Below are 20,703 nucleotides of genomic sequence, written 5' to 3'. Positions count from 1 at the left end.
TACTAGAATGGGACAGAGTCTCCTAGACAAGCGGATATGATAGAAAGCATTACACATGGCTGTTGCTATGTGATTAAAGGGCCTGATTGTGATTTAACAGTCTTTCTGGACTCAGGGGCAAACAAAGGAGGGAATTATGACTGTGTTACATCTCTCCCTTTGTGTCCCCATCTTGGTCCAGAGGAAAAGGGGTCTGCTACTAGTCTAACCTATTAGCAGACTATTTCTGCTTCCACATCACCTCAGCTCTGCCTGTCCCTGTCCACTCCTCACTCACTGGCATGGGATGAGGAATAGTGGCTCCCTGGAGACTATTCTCATCCTTACGATGTGATCCACAATTTGGATAGCCTATGTGTGGGCTTAAGGAGGTGCCTTATGCTCCTTTACTCCCTGCACAGGCATTTAGAGCAAGACAAAATTTTACCTGAACATTAATCAGATTAATAGCTGCACAGTACTTTCCCTATAATTCCACTAGAGGGCAGACTTAATTTGTACAGCCTTACAGTCCAAAGAATAGTTTTGAAATTGACTCACTATGAACAGTCACTTTGCATAACCCAATGATGGTCTAAATCCAGCTCTTCCAGGGACCCAATAACTTGCTTTCACATTCAGTTATGTATATTCAGTCATTATATCAGGTGTTAATCCTCCCTTTACAGTTGACTCTACTTATTATATTGCTAATATTCACATTTAAATACCTGCTTGATATAAGAAGCTAATACAAGAAAATCCTCTAGCAGCAAATCCTTTGATAATTATGCATGGCATGGTCCAGAATTAATGCAGAAATAAGGAGCCAGGGTTTAAAGAGGATTTTTTTTAAAGGAAATTAAAAAATGAATCTCTTCAGTTGCCTCGATTTGTACAACTTTCCCTCACTTACCGTGATAGTAGGATTGCATCAACAAATTGGCTTTAATATATTTCCACACAATCTAACACACAAGTGTAGAGGTTAATTCTTAGGCTGGAGAGTGTGATTTATTTAGCATATGCTAGCATTTAGTTAGTAGTCAATTCCACCATTGCGTAATGCAGGCAGACACTGCATGTGTCGGTCTGTGAATCAGAGAACCAGGGAGCTACAGTCAGTGTATGCTCAGCATCCTGAATAAAACATCCCCTGTGTGTTTTCGGTATCCAAGCACTGTCCCTTCTCAACCACAGAAGAGAGTACAATGTAGACAACTTATCATTGCCCAGCAAATTTTAGAGTTTTCTCAAAGCTGACCACCCCATTTTTCTCTAAATGATCATCACACTCAACATTCAGATATTCACATGACAAAACTTGAAGCTGGTAGATGCCATAAAATGTAGACAATCTTTAAAACAACATGCTGAAAAAAAATCCTTAAATAAATATGCACGATTGTATTTAAATATTTTATTGTAAAAAATTTGTAAAACTCTCACACAATTTCACAGATAACTTGGTTTCCATCTATTTGTGTATTTCCACCCCCATTTAAAAATGAGCATTTGTAACGATCATATTTAAAAAGCTGAAAGAGATTAGTGAGTCCAGTGATGTTTCCTATTTCAAGAGTACAGAATACATTGCAAACTAAAAAATGGAAGAAAATGTTAAAGGTTGACCACTTATACCCATAAGCCTACTTCATTTCTGTAGGAAACTCTTCACTCTTGTAGGGTACACCAGCATTTTAGCCAAAGTTTGGCAGTGCTTACTCAGGAAAAGGTCCCATTGGACTCAGTTGAACTTTGGTTTAGAGAATGTTCAGGAAAATCTAAGAGCAGTGATGTGAATGTAGTTCATGTTTGATGCTGAACACCCTTCAATCCCAACCCTTCAATCTAGCTGACCCAGTTAGACAAAGGCAAACATGGCCCTATGTTACATAAACTAAACCCTTTGTCAGGGAAACCTGCAAGTGCAGCAGTGGTAAGTGTCCAACAGAACATTACCAATGGCCACGTAATAGGAAAGAGACAAGACAATAGCAGACTACATCAATTGATATTGGACCCAGATGTATATTTCTGAGATCAAAGGGTAGTGGTTCAAATATTTCAGAAGTAGTGGAAGTTTATCTATTCACAGCACCACTGATCAAGCCCTGAATTACCATAATTTGAATGAAGGAGAAGAGAATGCAGTTGTTATGAGCATTTTGTCCTCGATCTGAAATGGGAAGATCACCTATGTCTTCCTACTGATACTTGTGGAACCCAAGTTCTGGCTGAGAACAAAAGAGATAAGGGTTCCATGATCCTAACAAACACCCTGGCTGAAACAAATAAAAATTTTTTTTAGCTATGATACTGGGTGATCACATCACCTTGAGAGTCTGGACTCATCTGGCAACATAGAACTAGAGCACCTCTTTACATCCTAACCCAAGATCTAGTTCTTATCAACATGGCTCTTGAGGTTGGAAATTGAGAGATGTTTCTGAGTATGTATGAAGTTCTTACCTATTGGGAACAAACAAATACAGTTGCAAGTAGAAAAGTTTTTGTGGCCTGTTGTGAAAAGTCACACATGGATCCTATTGTGCGTCCCACATAAAAACTGTTTGATCATTATCCTTTCCATGTCAGATCCTGAATTCAGACAATTCCCCTTACCCAGTCCATTTAGCACCCTTTCATAAACATGTTGAAGAAAGACCAGTTTCTCTGTAGCCCTATCAGCAGGTTCCCAAAGGGATAGATGCATTTTAACCCCTCCACAGTGTCCTGCATTGTGGGATATTTAATATAGTCCTAACTGAGCTGATTATTCTGTTCTTTTGTATTGAACCCATTCAGAGCTTTTGAGCTCAGGTTTCTCATTTAGGAGGTCATTTACTTGGTGGTTGTGACTTCAAAGAGACAAAGCTTCCAGCCCCAATGACAAATCTATTTTATACTATTTTTGAAGAGTTTTAGTTGCTGCTCTAGACTTGCACAAATTTCCTTCCAAGACCTGGTGACCGAGTTCCACCCTACACTGCTTATGTTAGCATTATTCTTAATATCTCCAAAGATTGCACTACTGCTAGCCCAGTTCTCGTACAGACAGGCTGCCTCCACCAGCATTTTTACCACAAGGTTATCTAACATTTCTTAGAAGAGGTCTGCAATGATGGGATAGTTAAAACTCCAGCAACTGGTGTACACTAGTGCTTCTATCACACCGATCATCAGCAGAGCTACTACACTGGTACTGCAACAATAAAGGACATTAAGAAACATTTATTTAGACAAAATCTTAGTCATTGATCTTGCTGAATGTTTAGCCTTTGCTTGCTTTCCCATTCTAGTGAATCCCTTCTCCACAAACCTGACCTAGAATACAGTGTGCTGAAGCATTCAGAAAACGTATCCAGGTTTTTATTGCATTTGACACTAACTCATTAGTTCAGCTGGTTTCAAGAGAACCATGTCTAAAATGGGTGCCTGATTGCATCTATTGCTGTTACAGCCTGGCAAAACACAAACTTGAAATTCATGTCAAGGCCCGTTCTGAGAGTGGCAGATCTGCTATAGCAGGTCGCTTCCAATCTGTGCTGTACAGGAGACATGTACAGCAAAGTCATGGCTGCTTTACAGATTTGACAAACACACACTATTCCTTAGATTCAGCCTCCAGAGAGGAGCCCACCTATAAATGTCACAGACTTATTTCTAAACTACGGAGGCTTAGACAATCCAACCCTCAATATATGATTTGTTATGCACTAGACAACCTCCTTGCAGGGCTGAACGTTTGGTGACTTTCTAAATACTTTCCTCTGTAACTGGATATTGTATTGGAGTATTTTCACCTCCTCATTGCAAAAAACTGACCATTGGAGCAACAGGGACAGCTTAAGTACTTCAGCAAGGGTAGCATGAGACAGACCTAACACAGTCAACTACCTTACAGCTTTAGAGCTATAGGAACACATCGTCTCATCACAACACAAGCTCATCAGAGGACCTAAGAAATAATCCATTCAGAGTTAAATGTTCAGATAACCATAAAGTTATCCTGTGTTTATAAACAATCCATAGACTGTATAGCTCAATTCATACAAGAAAGCAGAATTTTAATCAATCCACGTCCCTTATGCCATGTGACAACGGTTAAAAAAACTCACAGGAGTTGCTTTCTACCAAAACTGAACAAGAAAGTTAGCATAAGGAAAACAGTACTATTCCTTAACTTATTCATTTCCTGATTCACCGCAGATCTAACTCCCGCTCGAAAGACTGCTTGACTTCCTGAAGTTAAAGAGTACACATATCCCAACACCGCATTCTCTGAATTCAAGAAAGGGAACCCCAATGCATTTGTTATTTTCATCATAAATACTTACAGTATGCTGTATATCCTGTAACATCACAGCTCTGTTTACAGTGAACAACTTCTCAGTTATCAACTCCTTTCCAACAAGAAAGCAAAACTACTTAACTTATAGGAGTATAAATTTCAAATATTTTATTTTGTTCAGAAGTGAAATAAAATGATAAAATAATAAGGAATTCAGGGGGAAAATATATGCTTATGTCACTAGAAGAGTTTTTTGCCACCTTGTCTATTAAGTGGCCAGGTTCAGTTTTGCATTCATTAGAATATATTAATCTTAATCTTGTTTTGTTAATTACAACAGCTGTTTGTGCTCACCAGGCAATTTTTAACCAAAAGGCCTTCATGACTGAGTCACCTTGGGAAAAACAACATTTAATACTAATGAATCACTGGCATTAAGGGGTAGGGGAAGTGAAACAGCCATTGCCATTTGAAATTGGCTGAATTTGAGGGCAATTAAGAAAGACAGATATGCACACTTCAGATTACTATAATGGTAGTGCATTGTATTGGTGATTTGTTTTAAAACAAACATTTGAGGAGAATTACTTCAGGTGTATTTATCCAAGTAATTTTTCCGTAGATGGCAGAATGCTTTATTTTTTGAAGTCTGAGTTTGTTTTGGAACACATGAATATTTTGGAAAGATCAGAGGAAAAATGAGAAATCAGGGTTTAAACAACTGCAGGGTTAAACTGCAGGGTTTAAACAACTGAAGTGCTGGATTGGTCATTGCCCAGCAATAAAAATAATTAGTTGATAACAAGGGAGTTTAGGGCCCTGACAACATATCCCTTTGCAAGTTTCCAGCCCACCTCAGAAGTTTCTCTTTTTTGGGTAGTCATGTTTGCGTCCCCATTCATTTCAAGCCTTGTAAATACAAACATGGAACACAGAAACATATGACTTTCAACAAGAACAGTGGATGACATGGAAATAAAAGCTATTTTCAAATGTGACTCATGATTTTGAGTGCCTCCATTTGGGACACCTAAAAAAGGCCTGAGCACCTGACCTAAGGGAAGGAAGAGTGGGGAAATCAGACCTTCAAGATTTCAACTTGGGCATCCAAAAAAAATGGAGGTACTCAAAATCACGAGTCACTTCCAAAAATTGTGGTCTTATGCAATATATACTGTCTACAGTGTCCCCCATATTGGTCTAGTTTATGAATTTTTTTAAAATGATATCACATGCCCAACTGAACAGAACAAGAGTGAACAGACCCTTCACCTTGGCATTCAGTAGGAATGTTGCTCATTTCTTAGCTAATCTCTCTTCATATTGAACATTTTGCCTTCACAACTAGCAGTCTTAGATGCAAATAGGTTACATCTGATGTTTGGGGCCATGGTTTTTTTTAATTAATTAATTTATTTGTTTAAGTTTTCTTGGGCTGATAATGGAGAAAAGTACCTAACACACTTTACATGTATTTCCTGAACCATATCTTTTCTTTGCAAGGTTAATTTTCATGTCAGTTTCCTATTGTGCACTACTTGCATAATATCTGCCTAACAAATAGCTCACCATTCCACAAGAACAGGACATTTAGAAACAGAAGTTGCCTCCATTGAGACAGAGGGACTAAATGATACAAAGAAAGGAATATTAATTGCTCTTAAAATGCATCCTGAAATAAAAAAAATAATAATGCTGTATTCAAGAACCACCCTCAAGGTTTGTCTCACAGGCTTAAGCATTGCCTAAATCTATAGGCCAGCCCAGGATGATGACAGTTTTCACCACTGTAGACTTTGTGCCAACTTCAACAATGAAATTTCCTCTCTAAAAACTATCATAATTACATGAAGAGACCAATTTTCATTGAAGTTTTTGTTCCTATACTCTGTGTTCCTTGTAAAATATCACTGGCTACTGATGGAATAAAGCATCATTCCTCACCCATTTTATGGGACCCTCAACAACTAGAGTGCAATCGAGCATCTGGTGGCTTTGAGAGGTAGATCAATCTCTCAGACACTGATATTTCTTTCCATATAATACAACAATCCAGAGAATATGCCTGCTTGTCCTAGAATGTGCACTGTAGCATGCAGTCAGACATGATAGGAGCAGTTTTATGGCATCAAAAGGCTAGAATTAAGAATACTAGCATCAATAGACTCTTTGAACATTATTCTTGCTTGATGTTATGAAACCAGTCAGTTGCTAAGTACCAGATGAATGATTTTCAAAGTAGCTGAGTATCCACAGCTCCCTTTGACTTCAGTGCGAGTTTTAGGTGTTCAGCAATGCTATACAAGTCAGGCCAGAAGCCTGTAAGAAGCTGCTTATTTGTTGGTTGGGTTTGGGAAAGCCCAAACCAGTACAGTTCGTATCTGGATCCCAGTTTACCTGAACTCCCCAGGGATAATGATAGTGGGTTTGAAAATTGTTAGTGTTACAATTCCCTATTAATATATGGAAAAAAGGAAACCACCACCAATTCATCTTGCAAAAGTATAGTCTAATCTAAATTCTATTTAAAATAATTTGGAAGCTCTACTAAATAAGGATGATCTATATTGCAAACAGGATTTTTAAAAATTCTACTTTTCAAAAAGAGCCTAGGAGTGCTAGCCTATGTCTAACCCATTTAATATCCTTTGTTAAATCCCTTCCTGGATGCCTTAGTGCAAGTCCAGGCACAGCTCCAGGTACATATTCTGAATTTTGAGCTACATATGTATTGAAACTCACTGGAATTGGACACCTAACCACATCTACAAATACACAATGGAGAGGAAAGACAGTTTTGTGGTCAAGGCAATGGACAAACATTAGAACTGCATTCTATTCTCAGCATTACCACAGGCTCCCTGTGTTACCTAACTTGGAGAAGTCACTTTTGTTCCCATTTTCCAGTTCATCACCTGAAAACGGAGAATAATAATATTCCCTTCTTCCCACTCTTGGGAGGTCTTGTATTTACACTGTCATCTCATTGGGGCCTGGGCTGTCTCTTTCTATGTGATTATGCAGCACCTGGCACAGTACAGCCCTCTTCTCAGTTAGGGCCTGAAGGTGCTAATCTATTACAAACAATAAGAAGGCAGTCCTATAACCGCTGTCCCCTAGAAGTTCAGTTCTCCCAGGTTAATGCAGTTTACAATCAGTTTCTATCTATATGTTAAACACTTCTACATTAGGTACCTAAAAATGGGCCAAAAAGTCTTGAATGAGACAGAATGGAACACTTCAATTTTCTCATATGTCAGCCATATTTTCTACTTAGTAGAAACCAGATTGTGTTAGTATTTTGGAGACCATTGAAAACTGCACTTTGAAATTGTGGGAAACTGTGCCTCCTCACATCTGGCACTTTGCTTTAGATGCATCCATACATTTCTCAGGTAGACAGCTGTTACTGACAATACATATGTAGCAAGGTGCTTAGAAGCACCTATGTAAAACATCCAACACAGGGTTAAGCTATCAGTTTTGTTTTGTTTTTAAACGTGTGTTCAGGCTAGTGATAATGTGATTACTTCACCAGTGAGCAGGACACACAAGTGAAGAACAAACACAGGAATGATGTTAAGCAGCCCACTGCAACTTAATATTAAGTTTCACATTGGAGAAGAGCACTATCCGCCCATCTCCCCATACCAGGCATTTAGGTGGACCAAGTGTGGGGTTTACAGGACACTTCATATAGCCCACAACTTAAGATAGGCTCTCCACCGCTTTCCCCTAGCATTCAGCTTGCTCTGCTAAATCTTCTTTCCCCTTCTCAGCATGGTGAGAAGGTACCAAAGTGACAGAAGGTGAGAAGGTACCAAAGAGGGACCCCAGTCTGAAGGGACTTTAGGTCTGTAAGCCTGAGATCCACCAGCCAAATCCCATATGTCTCTTATTTTCTGGTCATTGGCCCTTGGTTATTTTATATGCACTGGACACTGGCTGCAGGTTGTGACAAACTAACTTCATGCAATTCCTAAGTTCTATACCTATTTAGCCTGTGTCTCCGGATTCTATGAGGAAGGCAAAAAACTCAGTAGACCAGTGTCAATTTGGCCCCAAGAGGAAAAAAAATCCATCCTGACCCCTTAAACAGTTAAGCAGGTAAACCCACAGCAACCTAAACACAGCTTCTTTACTACATAATTATGAGGAGGGATGATTCAACAAATAGAATCATAGAATATCAGGGTTGGAAGGGACCTCAGGAGGTCATCTAGTCCAGCCCCTTGCTCAAAGCAGGACCAATCCCCAATTAAATCATCCCAGCCAGGGCTTTGTCAAGCCTGACCTTAAAAACTTCTAAGGAAGGAGATTCTACCCCCTCCCTAGGTAACGTATTCCAGTGTTTCACCACCCTCCTAGTGAAAAAGTTTTTCCTAATATCCAACCTAAACCTCCCTCACTGCAACTTGAGACCATTACTCCTTGTCCTGTCCTCTTCTACCACTGAGAATAGTCTAGAACCATCCTCTCTGGAACCACCTCTCAGGTAGTTGAAAGCAGCTATCAAATCCCCCCTCATTCTTCTCTTCTGCAGACTAAACAATCCCAGTTCCCTCAGCCTCTCCTCATAAGTCATGTGTTCCAGACCCCTAATCATTTTTGTTGCCCTGCGCTGGACTCTCTCCAATTTATCCACATCCTTCTTGTAGTGCGGGGCCCAAAACTGGACACAGTACTCCAGATGAGGCCTCACCAATGTCGAATAATGGGACAAGAGGCTTGAGAAACACTAGGCCAGGGTTAAAATAAATAATTGTGGTCTCCGTGGCTGGCCAATGGGCAACAGAGCATGTGAAGGAGGGGCCTATCCCTCTATACTCTTTTTCCTTTATTCTAAAGTTACCTGGCACCTTGCGGCTCCAATCCAGCATCTCATCCATTAACTCAATGGATAGCAATTTACATGCCTTTTAGATATGTATATATCTCTCTCAAGTCCAACTCTATGGGAGCATTTGATTTACTCAGCAATTTTAGTCACTGCTTTCTGAGCAAGTGTTAATTTCAGCTTTACATTAATAAGTACATTGACAGCTTGTATGGTCTGCAGACATTTACACAACAAGTAAACAGAGAAATCATGGGTGAATAATTGACTATAACCCTATTTTTGATATACTGGTAGTTAACATACTAGGACAACTTCCAATGAAGGTGCTGTCATCTTTAAATGTTTCCTGGGTTTCCTCTCTTTCCATATAGACTTGCGTCATATTGGAGATTAAGGTGTCAGCTGAAATGCTCTAGCAATTGCAGTAAATGTTTATTTTGTTAATATTTGCAAGCTCCACTTTTGAAAATACATTTGCTTCCCCTGAGTCTATGGAGAATCTTTTGTACAGCATTCCTTGCTATTAGTTATGAGTATTCTTGTGTCAAAAGCCAGAATTATCTCGCACTTCATTATAAATGTGGAGGTACAGATAAAGTACAGCATAATGCAAAACTTAACAGTGAATTACAATCATTGGAGGTGTAACTGTAACATTTCCTTAACATATAGGTTGTTTTCAAGTCTAAGCATAATCACAGAACTAACTCACCCAGCCAATATGAGATTCATGCAGTTCAGAGCCAAAGACTGCTACTCTCTTGCGCTATCAAAACTGGAAAAGGTAAGGATACCTGCTTTTTATAACGGGGTTAAAGATTACATCAACTTGTCTTATCCCTTACTGGTTTTATGGTAGACTAGTCAGAACAGATTGAAACAGCCTGGAAGCTGTAGGTATAGGCATATCAGAAAGTTTTTTTTCTGAAGTCTACCTGAACTTTAATCTTCAATTTGGTTTCTATCTAGATTCATCAACTTTACAAAACCTAATTTTAGAAGTATTTGATTTATAGGCTGACACTATTCGAGGAAACATTAACTGTACCTTTTTTAAAAAATACCATCCAATATTCTAAGAGGTTATTAGGCAATTAATGTGCAAAACATTTAAAGTGACTTGAAACACTTAGAATATATGCACTTGCTTTACTATGCATACATGTACTAGTATAATGATAATAAAATATATTGTGCTTCAAGTCAATTTAGCAAGACTATAATTCCATATTCTGATAACCCAGGGGTTCTCAAACTTGATTGTACCGCAACCCCCTTCTGACAACAAAAATTACTACATGACCCCAGGAGGTGGGGAGCCTAAGCCTGCCCAAGCCCCACCACCCCAGGTGAGGAGGCCAAAGCCAAATTCTAAGAGCTTCAGCCCCAGGCAGGGAGTCTATAACCTGAAGCCCTCTGGCTTTGACCCTCGGCAGTGGGGCTTGGGCTTCAGCTTCGGCCTCAGCAAGGCTAATGCCAGCCCCAGAGACCCCATTAAAACACAGTCGCAACCCACTTTGGGGTCCTGACCCACAGTTTGAGAACTGCTGTGATAACCCATTGCAAAATCTTGGTATCTGTATTTTGCGTTTGCTTTGTTTTTTGTAAAAGTTGCCCTCCCAGGGGAAAAATGGAGGGGTATTATTTGATATAAAGCTAAAATATTTATCTTCAGTTTTGTTTAGGGCATATATCTGGTGAGCATGGGGAACAGGGAGGTTAGACAGAGAAATTCTGGTTTGCTCAGAACTGCATTTGATCAGTGGCTAAGCCAACGTCTTTTCCAAGTCCTGTAGAAAATATTTTGTCTACAGGAAGTATTCAGTGGAGCTGAGCAAATACACCTCTAACCAGATATAACGTGACCAGATATAACACAAATTCGGATATAACGCGGTAAAGCAGTGCTCCGGGGTGGGGGGGTGGGGCTGCACTCTCCGGTGGATCAAAGCAAGTTTGATATAACGCAGTTTCGCCTATAACGCGGTAAGATTTTTTGGCTACCGAGTACAGTGTTACGTCGGGGTAGAGGTGTAATTCATACTAACTGATTTATTTGGCTAATTTAGCTTCTTTGTGTTCAGTTATCTGTGATCAGTTCGAGGTTCTCAAATTTGCTATTTAAGAAGAGTCACTAAATAATTTCTGGAAATGATTCTTATCTCCAGATTTCTGAAAAAAAAAACCTTTTGTATTGTGGTAGCACCTAGGAGTCTCAGTAATGCACCAGGACTATATTGTACCAAGTGTTGTACAGACAGTCCCCACCTGAAAGCGCTTAATATTTTATATTCTAGTCATGCTGTGATAGTTTTGATTAGACAGGTCACCTGGTATCATTTCTATACCCTGATCATATAGCATAAACCTAGAATTAAACTTCTGGTTGTAAGAATAAGATGTTAGATGGGGTGGGATCTGAGTTACCCAGGAAAGAATTCTCTGTAGTATCTGTCTGGTGAATCTTGCCCATATGCTCAGGGTTTAGCTGATCACCATATTTGGGATCGGGAAGGAATTTTTCTCCAGGGCAGATTGGAAGAGACCCTGGAGGTTTTTCACCTTCCTCTGTAGGATGGGGCACGGGTCACTTGCTGGAGGATTCTCTGCTCCTTGAAGTCTTTAAACCACGATTTGAGGACTTGAATAGCTCAGACATAGGTGAGAGGTTTTTCGCAGGAGTGGGTGGGTGAGATTCTGTGGCCTGTGTTGTGCAGGAGGTCAGACTAGATGATCATAATGGTCCCTTCTGAGCTTAGTATCTATGAAACATTCATTTTCTTTAAATATTTGCAATATTCACTTAAATTTTGCTGCTTCCTTCAACACTAACACAACTAACTAATACGACTGAAATAGTTATTATATGCAAGCAATCTGCACAAATCAAGACTTCAGTCACTCATTCAGACACCTCCTTGGGGATGACAGGGAACTGCAAAAACTAAGATTATTAAGCATTGAGATAGTCTGCCACCCACAGTTATGTCATATTGAGAATGAGACCATACGCTCTTCTGGTCAGGGATTGTCAAGTTGGATGCTGTAATAACAGAAGTAAAACTAATGCTTGGGTGAGTACCCTCATGAGTTATTGACCACTGCCCCCTGCATGAGTTATTAACAGAATGATAACCTCAACAGCTCAAAAGTGATACAGTATACGAAAACCTATGTTATACTGATGTGTACATGCCAAGATGAAAATTACAGAAAGGTATCTTCAAATATATTGAGATCCACGAGGCAGGTATTCACAGTGCTGGGAGGTTCTTGAGTTTCATATTATGGCAACAGTTTAATTGTTAAGACTAGCTCCATTTATTTTTCCACTCTATATTTCCTTTCCTTTGGGTCCCTGTTAGCTATTCATCCTTTTATTAGTGGGCTTTGTTTATTCATTTGCTCCCCATTTTGTTCATTTCTCTCCTTTCAGTTTGGGTTATGCTGCCTCCTTAGAACATTTCTCTCACCTATAAAGGAGGTTTGCCACTGTGATTCTCTCAGACTAGCTCTTTCCCAGTGGTTTCTGCAAGAGTAAAGCAAGATTGGCTAGAATCATGCACCACTAGTATATCGGTATTGCCATATTAGAGCATGGAGTGTCTGTAGATAGCTGGAAATCCCTCAGGGATGTATTCCCATATAGTTTTGTTCCTTGGTGCCCTAGAACCTATAGAAAACTCTGGGCATACTCCAAGACTCCAACACATAGCTTGATGAAAAGGGATACTTACTAGGAAACTCATTACCACTCTTGGTAATGAGTTTGAAGTGCTTCTGCAGTAGTTCAGTGGGGATACAAATCAAGCGCAACTGAAGTCAGGATTGAACCTCTAGGTTGCTGAAAAGTATTGGAAAATCCAGGGCTACTCTGCTGAAACATTTGGTTAACTTACATGCACATGCAAACAGTTGTGAATAAAGGCTGGATACTGAGCAGCAATTTAATTAACTTCCTGTCCTAACTCTTTCAACATAACACATGAGTAGATAAATTGTCTCATAAAAATAACATTTCTTGCTTTATGGTTGAAGGTGCCTACAGTTGATACTATTTCCCATTCATTTTACTCTTAACAGTCACAATGGAGCATTTCACAGGTGGTGCTGTAGTTCATTAGACTTTTCAGAACTCCCTTTTGCAAAATGGAATGCAATTAAAACTTGAGTGAAAGTGATCTTATGTCGTCAAACACTCAGCTGTTTGCTACTCCTGGGCTACGTTCCCCATATTCAGATAGACTTCAAAGGCTGGGTTGTTGCCTTCAGCTAATGCTTATATACACACATGCAAAATTGACTTCACGGCTTAATGGGCTGCAGAAGCAAGAAATCTGATTCGCAGGAGAACTCCATCTGCTGTTGCAGCTGCAACTTTCATTGTTTTTTTTAAAAAAAACCCACAATAACCAAACAATCACAGTTGGCATGGCATCAGACAAGGCAAGAGCCTTTTGGCCAGGAGAAAATAAAACAGATGAAATATGTTTAAACCATATGCCGGGAATCAAACACTATCTCATCTGATTGTCTTCAGACAAGAAAAAGGGAAGCGGCCATTTTACAGAATCCTCACTAGGACAAATCTTGAAACAAGGGGTAGGAAAGACTTGATTGAGGTTTACACCCTAATTACCAGTGATTTTCCATTAAACAAACTGTACTTATTTGCTAAAGAATTTTATACTTTATAAAATTACATAGTATAAAAGTACATTATACTTACTGAATAATAGGCAATGCATGTTTTCCTTTAATCAGAGAGCCAATACTATTTTAAAATAATTTATAAGATCATATGTAACCAACAGATACTCAGCTCTTCTCTTTTACCCTAAGAAACAAATTGAAATGGGTTTTGAGGGCTAAAAATCTATAGGGAAGACCTATCATAGAATATCAGGGTTGGAAGGGACCTCAGGAGGTCATCTAGTCCAATCCCCTGCTCAAAAGCAGGACCCATCCCCAATTAAATCATCCCAGCCACGGCTTTGTCAAGCCTGACCTTAAAAACTTCTAAGGAAGGAGATTCCACCACCTCCCCAGGCAACGCATTCCAGTGTTTCACCACCCTCCAAGTGAAAAAGTTTTTCCTAATATCCAACCTAAACCTCCCCCACTGCAACTTGAGACCATTACTCCTTGTCCTGTCCTCTTCCACCACTGAGAATAGTCTAGAACCATCCTCTCTGGAACCACCTCTCAGGTAGTTGAAAGCAGCTATCAAATCCCCCCTCATTCTTCTCTTCTGCAGACTAAACAATCCCAGTTCCCTCAGCCTCTCCTCATAAGTCATGTGTTCCAGACCCCGAATCATTTTTGTTGCCCTTCACTGGACTGTCTCCAATTTATCCACATCCTTCTTGTAGTGTGGGGCCCAAAACTGGACACAGTACTCCAGATGAGGCCTCACCAATGTCGAATAGAGGGGAACGATCAAGTCCCTCGATCTGCTCGCTATGCCCCTACTTATACATCCCAAAATGCCATTGGCCTTCTTGGCAACAAGGGCACACTGCTGACTCATATCCAGCTTCTCGTCCACTGTAACCCCTAGGTCCTTTTCCGCAGAACTGCTGCCTAGCCATTCGGTCCCTAGTCTGTAGCTGTGCATTGTGTTCTTCTGTCCTAAGTGCAGGAGCCTGCACTTATCCTTATTGAACCTCATCAGATTTCTTTTGGCCCAATCCTCCAATTTGTCTAGGTACCTCTGTATCCTATCCCTACCCTCCAGCGTATCTACCACTCCTCCCAGTTTAGTATCATCTGCAAATTTGCTGAGAGTGCAATCCACACCATCCTCCAGATCATTTATGAAGATATTGAACAATCCGACCCCTGGGGCACTCCACTTGACACCGGCTGCCAACTAGATATGGAGCCATTGATCACTACCCGTTGAGCCCAACAATCTAGCCAACTTTCTACCCACCTTATAGTGCATTCATCCAGCCCATACTTCCTTAACTTGCTGACAAGAATACTGTGGGAGACCGTGTCAAAAGCTTTGCTAAAGTCAAGAAACAATACATCCACTGCTTTCCCTTCATCCACAGAACCAGTAATCTCATCATAGAAGGCAATTAGATTAGTCAGGCATGACCTTCCCTTGGTGAATCCATGCTGACTGTTCCTGATCACTTTCCTCTCATGTAAGTGCTTCAGGATTGATTCTTTGAGGACCTGCTCCATGATTTTTTCCGGGGACTGAAGTGAGGCTCACTGGCCTGTAGTTCCCAGGATCCTCCTTCTTCCCTTTTTTAAAGATTGGCACTACATTAGCCTTTTTCCAGTCATCCGGGACTCCCCCGTTCGCCACGAGTTTTCAAAGATAATGGCCAATGGCTCTACAATCACAAACGCCAGTTCCTTTAGCACTCTCGGATGCAACTCATCCGGCCCCATGGACTTGTGCACGTCCAGCTTTTCTAAATAGTCCCTAACCACCTCTTTCTCCATAGAGGGCTGGCCATCTCTTCCCCATGTTGTGATGCCCAGCGCAGCAGTCTGGGAGCTGACCTTGTTCGTGAAGACAGAGGCAAAAAAAGCATTGAGTACATTAGCTTTTTCCACATCCTCTGTCACTAGGTTGCCTCCCTCATTCATTAAGGGGCCCACACTTTCCTTGGCTTTCTTCTTGTTGCCAACATACCTGAAGAAACCCTTCTTGTTACTCTTGACATCTCTTGCTAGCTGCAGCTCCAGGTGCTATTTGGCCCTCCTGATTTCATTTCTACATGCCCGAGCAATATTTTTATACTCTTCCCTGGTCATATGTCCAACCTTCCACTTCTTGTAAGCTTCTTTTTTATGCTTAAGATCAGCTAGGATTTCACCGTTAAGCCAAGCTGGTCGCCTGCCATATTTACTATTCTTTCAACACATCGGGATGGTTTGTCCCTGTAACCTCAACAGGGATTCCTTGAAATACAGCCAGCTCTCCTGGACTCCTTTCCCCTTCATGTTAGTCCCCCAGGGAATCCTACCCATCCGTTCCCTGAGGGAGTTGAAGTCTGCTTTCCTGAAGTCCAGGGTCCGTATCCTGCTGCTTACCTTTCTTCCCTGCATCAGGATCCTGAACTCAACCAACTCATGGTCACTGCCTCCCAGATTCCCATCCACTTTTGCTTCCCCTACTAATTCTTCCCGGTTTGTGAGCAGCAGGTCAAGAAAAGCTCCCCCCCCTAGTTGGCTCCTCTAGCACTTGCACCAGGAAATTGTCCCCTATGCTTTCCAAAACTTCCTGGATTGTCTATGCACGGCTGTATTGCTCTCCCAGCAGATATCAGGAAAATTAAAGTCACCCATGAGAACCAGGGCATGCAATCTAGTAGCTTCCGCGAGCTGCCAGAAGAAAGCCTCATCCACCTGGTCCGGTGGTCTATAGCAGACCTCTGTATATTTGTCCTGACTTTTATACAGATGTACTTCCCCTCTGCCCCCATCTCATTTGGAATGAGGCATATTTCCTCCATTATTTTTTACTACTGTTTCATTTATAAACACAGATAATTATATCTGAAATAACATGAGCCAGTTAGTTTGCAGTAGTGACATATGGGCTGTTTAAAAAAATCCAAATATTGTTAAAGCTGCATCTGTACTTTGGTGTCAATTCATTAGCTTCAATGGAGCTGAAATGATATTCATCTGCTGAGAATCTGACCCTATATTTTAAGCTCATCTCTGTGGAAGAGTTCATCTTTGAATTCTTCTCTCTTCCTCTTCATTGCTTTGTATCTTAGTACAAGTTACAAACTTTGTTGCTGTCCTTCACTGTGATTTTTAACCAATAAACCAATAAATTTTCTCCTTTCCCACCCTTCCCATGCTAAAGGTTGTTATGTCTCCATTATGAAGAATTGAAGTCTAAATTTTAATATCAGGAATTCAGTAAAGTGCAAATATATACTCCCCAAAGATTATAAATGAGATAATTCTAATTATTATTTTTCTGGGTTCTGGATCAGTCTCAAATACAACATGAGCAGTTACCAAGGCTGTCAAACAGAAAGGACACTTTACTGTTCCTCTCAATATGCCAGCCATTCTGTCAATACTATATACTCTTGTATAGCCCCATATTTGTGTCCCCTTCCAGGTTCTTGCATCTTCCTCAGAAGCATGGGGTACTTGCCACTGTTGGAGTCAGGTTACTGTGCTAGATGGATAAATGGTCTGATCAAATGGAGCTATTGACATTGGAGAAGGGGGCATACCTCAAAGTCCAGATCCAGCCCTACATCTCTCTATGCCACTGGGTAAGTCTGCACTGGAGATGGGAGCTACAATTTCCAGCTTGATTAGACATACTCGCACTAGCTCTAAGAGAGCTAGCATTCTAAAAATAGCAATGTAGCCATGGCAGCACAAGTGGCAGGAGGAGCCAGCCACCAGAGTACATACCTAGAATCTTGGATGGGCTATTACTTTGGGCAGCTAGTCCCTCCCACTGCCATGGCTACACCTCTATTTTTAGTGAACTAACTCAGCCAGACCTCATGCAGGACTGGAAATTATGCCTTCCCTCTTCAGCGTAGACATACCCACTGACACAATGGTCAGCGCAGCTCCTTTAACACCACACTAAACAACACTTAAATGATAATGTCATGACATATGAGAGAGAGAGAGAAAGAAATGGAAGGAATTTGGTCCAAATATAAACACAGGAGGAACGCAAAACCGAGAAGTAAAATGTCAAAGAATAAACATGGACTTTCTCTGAGGAAAGTATTGCTGAAGGTTAAGGGAAAGCTGATGGGCACGACCCACTGTGAGGGAAGCTTCCTAGCTTTCTAGTTTACAACGTAAAATACGTAGAGAAAATATTAATATAGTGATGAACTGTTTCTCATCTTACAAAAGAGTGTCTAACAAAGATTCAGAATTTCCTAGCCCGGAGCGCAGAGCCACTGACAGGAGACATTCATGTGGAGGAGACAACTAAAGGAACATTGAACTTGATCCATTGATGCATTTTAACACGCAATTTACAGATCTATGGGTGTTTGTAGTTATACAAGCCATGCTCATGCCAGGCTCTTTTCTCGTGCCCCTAGATGAACAATTCCATAAATATTTATGTTGTCCCCTTTCCCATGAAGTAATTCCAAAAGTCTCATTGGGAAAGCTGCTGAGCACCACACTTATTATGAAGCAACTGCTGGTGACACTCTGATGTCATTGTGGCTTGTACAGCAGCAGAATTCTCTGGAAATCCCATGAGCCTGAAGATAAAACATATCCTAGGCAAAATATGCCTGAGTGAGCATTTTATTACTCACAAATCTCTTAAGCAAAAGTAAAGAAAAGCAAGCTGGTAATAAGAAGCAGAGTAGAGATGGAAGATGAAGGATTTAAAAGAAAGAGGGGAGGGGGGAAATGCATTTACAGTCCCCCTCCCACACTTACAAGCTCCTGTTTTGAAATAAGCTGGGCAGGAATAACAAAGATCCTCTCCTACCTCTTTTCAAAATTGAAACATCAGCCAAAAAATATTCCCAAAACATGGCATGTCTTCCCTCCCACCCCACCTTGTTGCCACCAAAACAGAATCCTCTACAAATTATACTGAGCAGACAGAAGGGTACAATTTATACCTTCCATTTGTTTTCTGCTAGGCGATTGAATCCAGAGCCCATACTCTTTGTAATATTTTTGGCATAAATCTAAAAAGTTGTATATAGTTTATATAATTTAATTTCATGAAGAGTAAATACCTATATCAAAGTAGTAAATGAAAAACAGTCTTACACTTTAAGCACTCACCTATAAGATTTATTTCATAAAAATGAACATGAAATCTCCTCAACTCTATTCCACTATACTAAAGATGAATATCTAGCAGCATGATCAAATCTATGGGTCTGATCCTCAAAACAATTGCATGAGTAGCCCTTATTCTTAGGCCTAGTCTCATTTACCTCAATGATACTATTTGTGAACGGAAGGACTGCTAATGTAAATTTTCAGGATTAGGCCCTGTATATTTAATCAGAAACATGCAGCTACTAAAAATTCTTTACTAGTGTTAAAAAGTGAAGTATCTGAAAATAAATGATTATCATGAATACATCACAGAAGGAGCCAATAGAGATGTTCCTGAGAGCAAATTTTAGTAATGATTAGGACTGCACAGTAAATGCTTCCAATCCTGGCCAAAACCCAAGCCAAATCAAAAGTATTTTTTGTAAGTGAGATTGTGTCACTGTCTTTTTTCAGTGTTGGAATTTTCAGCTCACAAGCTCTATTTACTTCTAATTCTCTTTTTATCCTGAGATTCAAGTCACAAATTTACTATATCAAAAAGATTCTTATTAACTACAAAGGCTAGATTCAAACTTCCCACAAATCTGGAAGATAATGGGATAATAATGTGGTTTTGGTTCAAGCCTGTTATTTAATAGTAACTTATTATATGACTTGTAGCCTTTCAAACTAACCTGCTTGCTTGCATATTTGGTTTATTGTAATAGGTTTATAGATTTATATTAAAGTAAGTTTGGCTGTAATGCAAGAGACCTACAGGCCAAAAACCTGTATGTTAAGCTAAGGCAAAGTTAGCATATCTATATTAAGACCTTTTACCCAGAAAAGTAAAGTTGACATATATCTTGTTACCTACATAGATGAGTGTCCACGCATATGTCTAAGACCTTTTATCTAGACCAATAGACAATGGAAGAATGGCATAGGGTGGTTTTCAATTTGTACCCACAGACTTAAAAGGTACACCACAAGGAAACTTATGTGCGTATGTACATGTCATCAGTATGCACATACATACTAGCCTATGGAGTAAGCATACCCTAACATTTTGTGGGTGAGGAATGAAATTTGGGCATAGGAGGAAGGATTTCCAGCACTTGTGCCCTATAAAAGAGGTGACCCACCTCGCCAGAGTACTCCACTCTATCTTACTTACTTTTACTCACTCTTTCTATTTTATTTTATTCTATCTGCCTACTATGACTACTACTATAAGTAGGCTATAATTGTTCTTCTTAAATTTTAAGTTTCAAGGGAACTAGGCTAAGCTTGGTTTTCCTAAGTTTTATTCTTATTTTGTTTATTAGGTTTTGATTTTAAGTTTAAGTTAGTCAAGTAAACCCTAAGTTAGTTCTGATAGCTCTTAGTATTAGTTTCTTCTAAGCACTGCATCTCTCACTCAAAAATTGAGAAACCTGAATTGCAAGGCTGGTCCTGTGTCTCTTACCACCAGGTTATCAAGGAAGGGTGAGAGTATACTAACCAAAGCTTTGTTGCATATAATCCTATATTATCATATGTATCTTTTGAATAGCAGTAATGCAATTGTAACTTTGTAACTCTGAGTATTTTACTATTTACTTACTATTATTGATTTTAATAAAAAGTCTTTAAGGCTATATCTGTCTCAGTGTGAGTTTCTTATCATACCCCCCGAGGGTCCTTTGTAAATTCCGTGGATTAAATTAAATTAAATTGATAAATTAAATTATTATGAATACACCCTACATCAGGCTACAGACTAGATAGATAGTATAGAATAGAAGAGGAAGAGAGCTAGAGTAGAAAAAGAATACTCTAGCGAGGTGGGTATACT

The 20,703-nt window shown here is 39.9% G+C and overlaps 1 protein-coding gene across 5 annotated transcripts in view; it reads left to right on the top strand.

Annotated features, from left to right (window-relative positions):
- KCNT2 (potassium sodium-activated channel subfamily T member 2) overlaps window positions 1-20,703 on the top strand; it is a 286,784-nt gene that overhangs the window by 226,342 nt on the left and 39,739 nt on the right. For all 5 annotated transcript variants that reach the window (XM_084637878.1, XM_084637876.1, XM_084637877.1 and 2 more), the window contains one exon: window positions 9,786-9,897. In XM_084637878.1, the coding sequence (XP_084494004.1) occupies window positions 9,786-9,897 (112 nt within the window). The remainder of the gene's footprint in view (window positions 1-9,785; window positions 9,898-20,703) is intronic.

The sequence above is a fragment of the Lepidochelys olivacea genome, assembly GCF_965140295.1.
Source record: "Lepidochelys olivacea isolate rLepOli2 genome assembly, chromosome: 8".
Taxonomy (NCBI): domain Eukaryota; kingdom Metazoa; phylum Chordata; order Testudines; family Cheloniidae; genus Lepidochelys; species Lepidochelys olivacea.
This window is presented reverse-complemented; position numbering and strand designations above follow the sequence as displayed.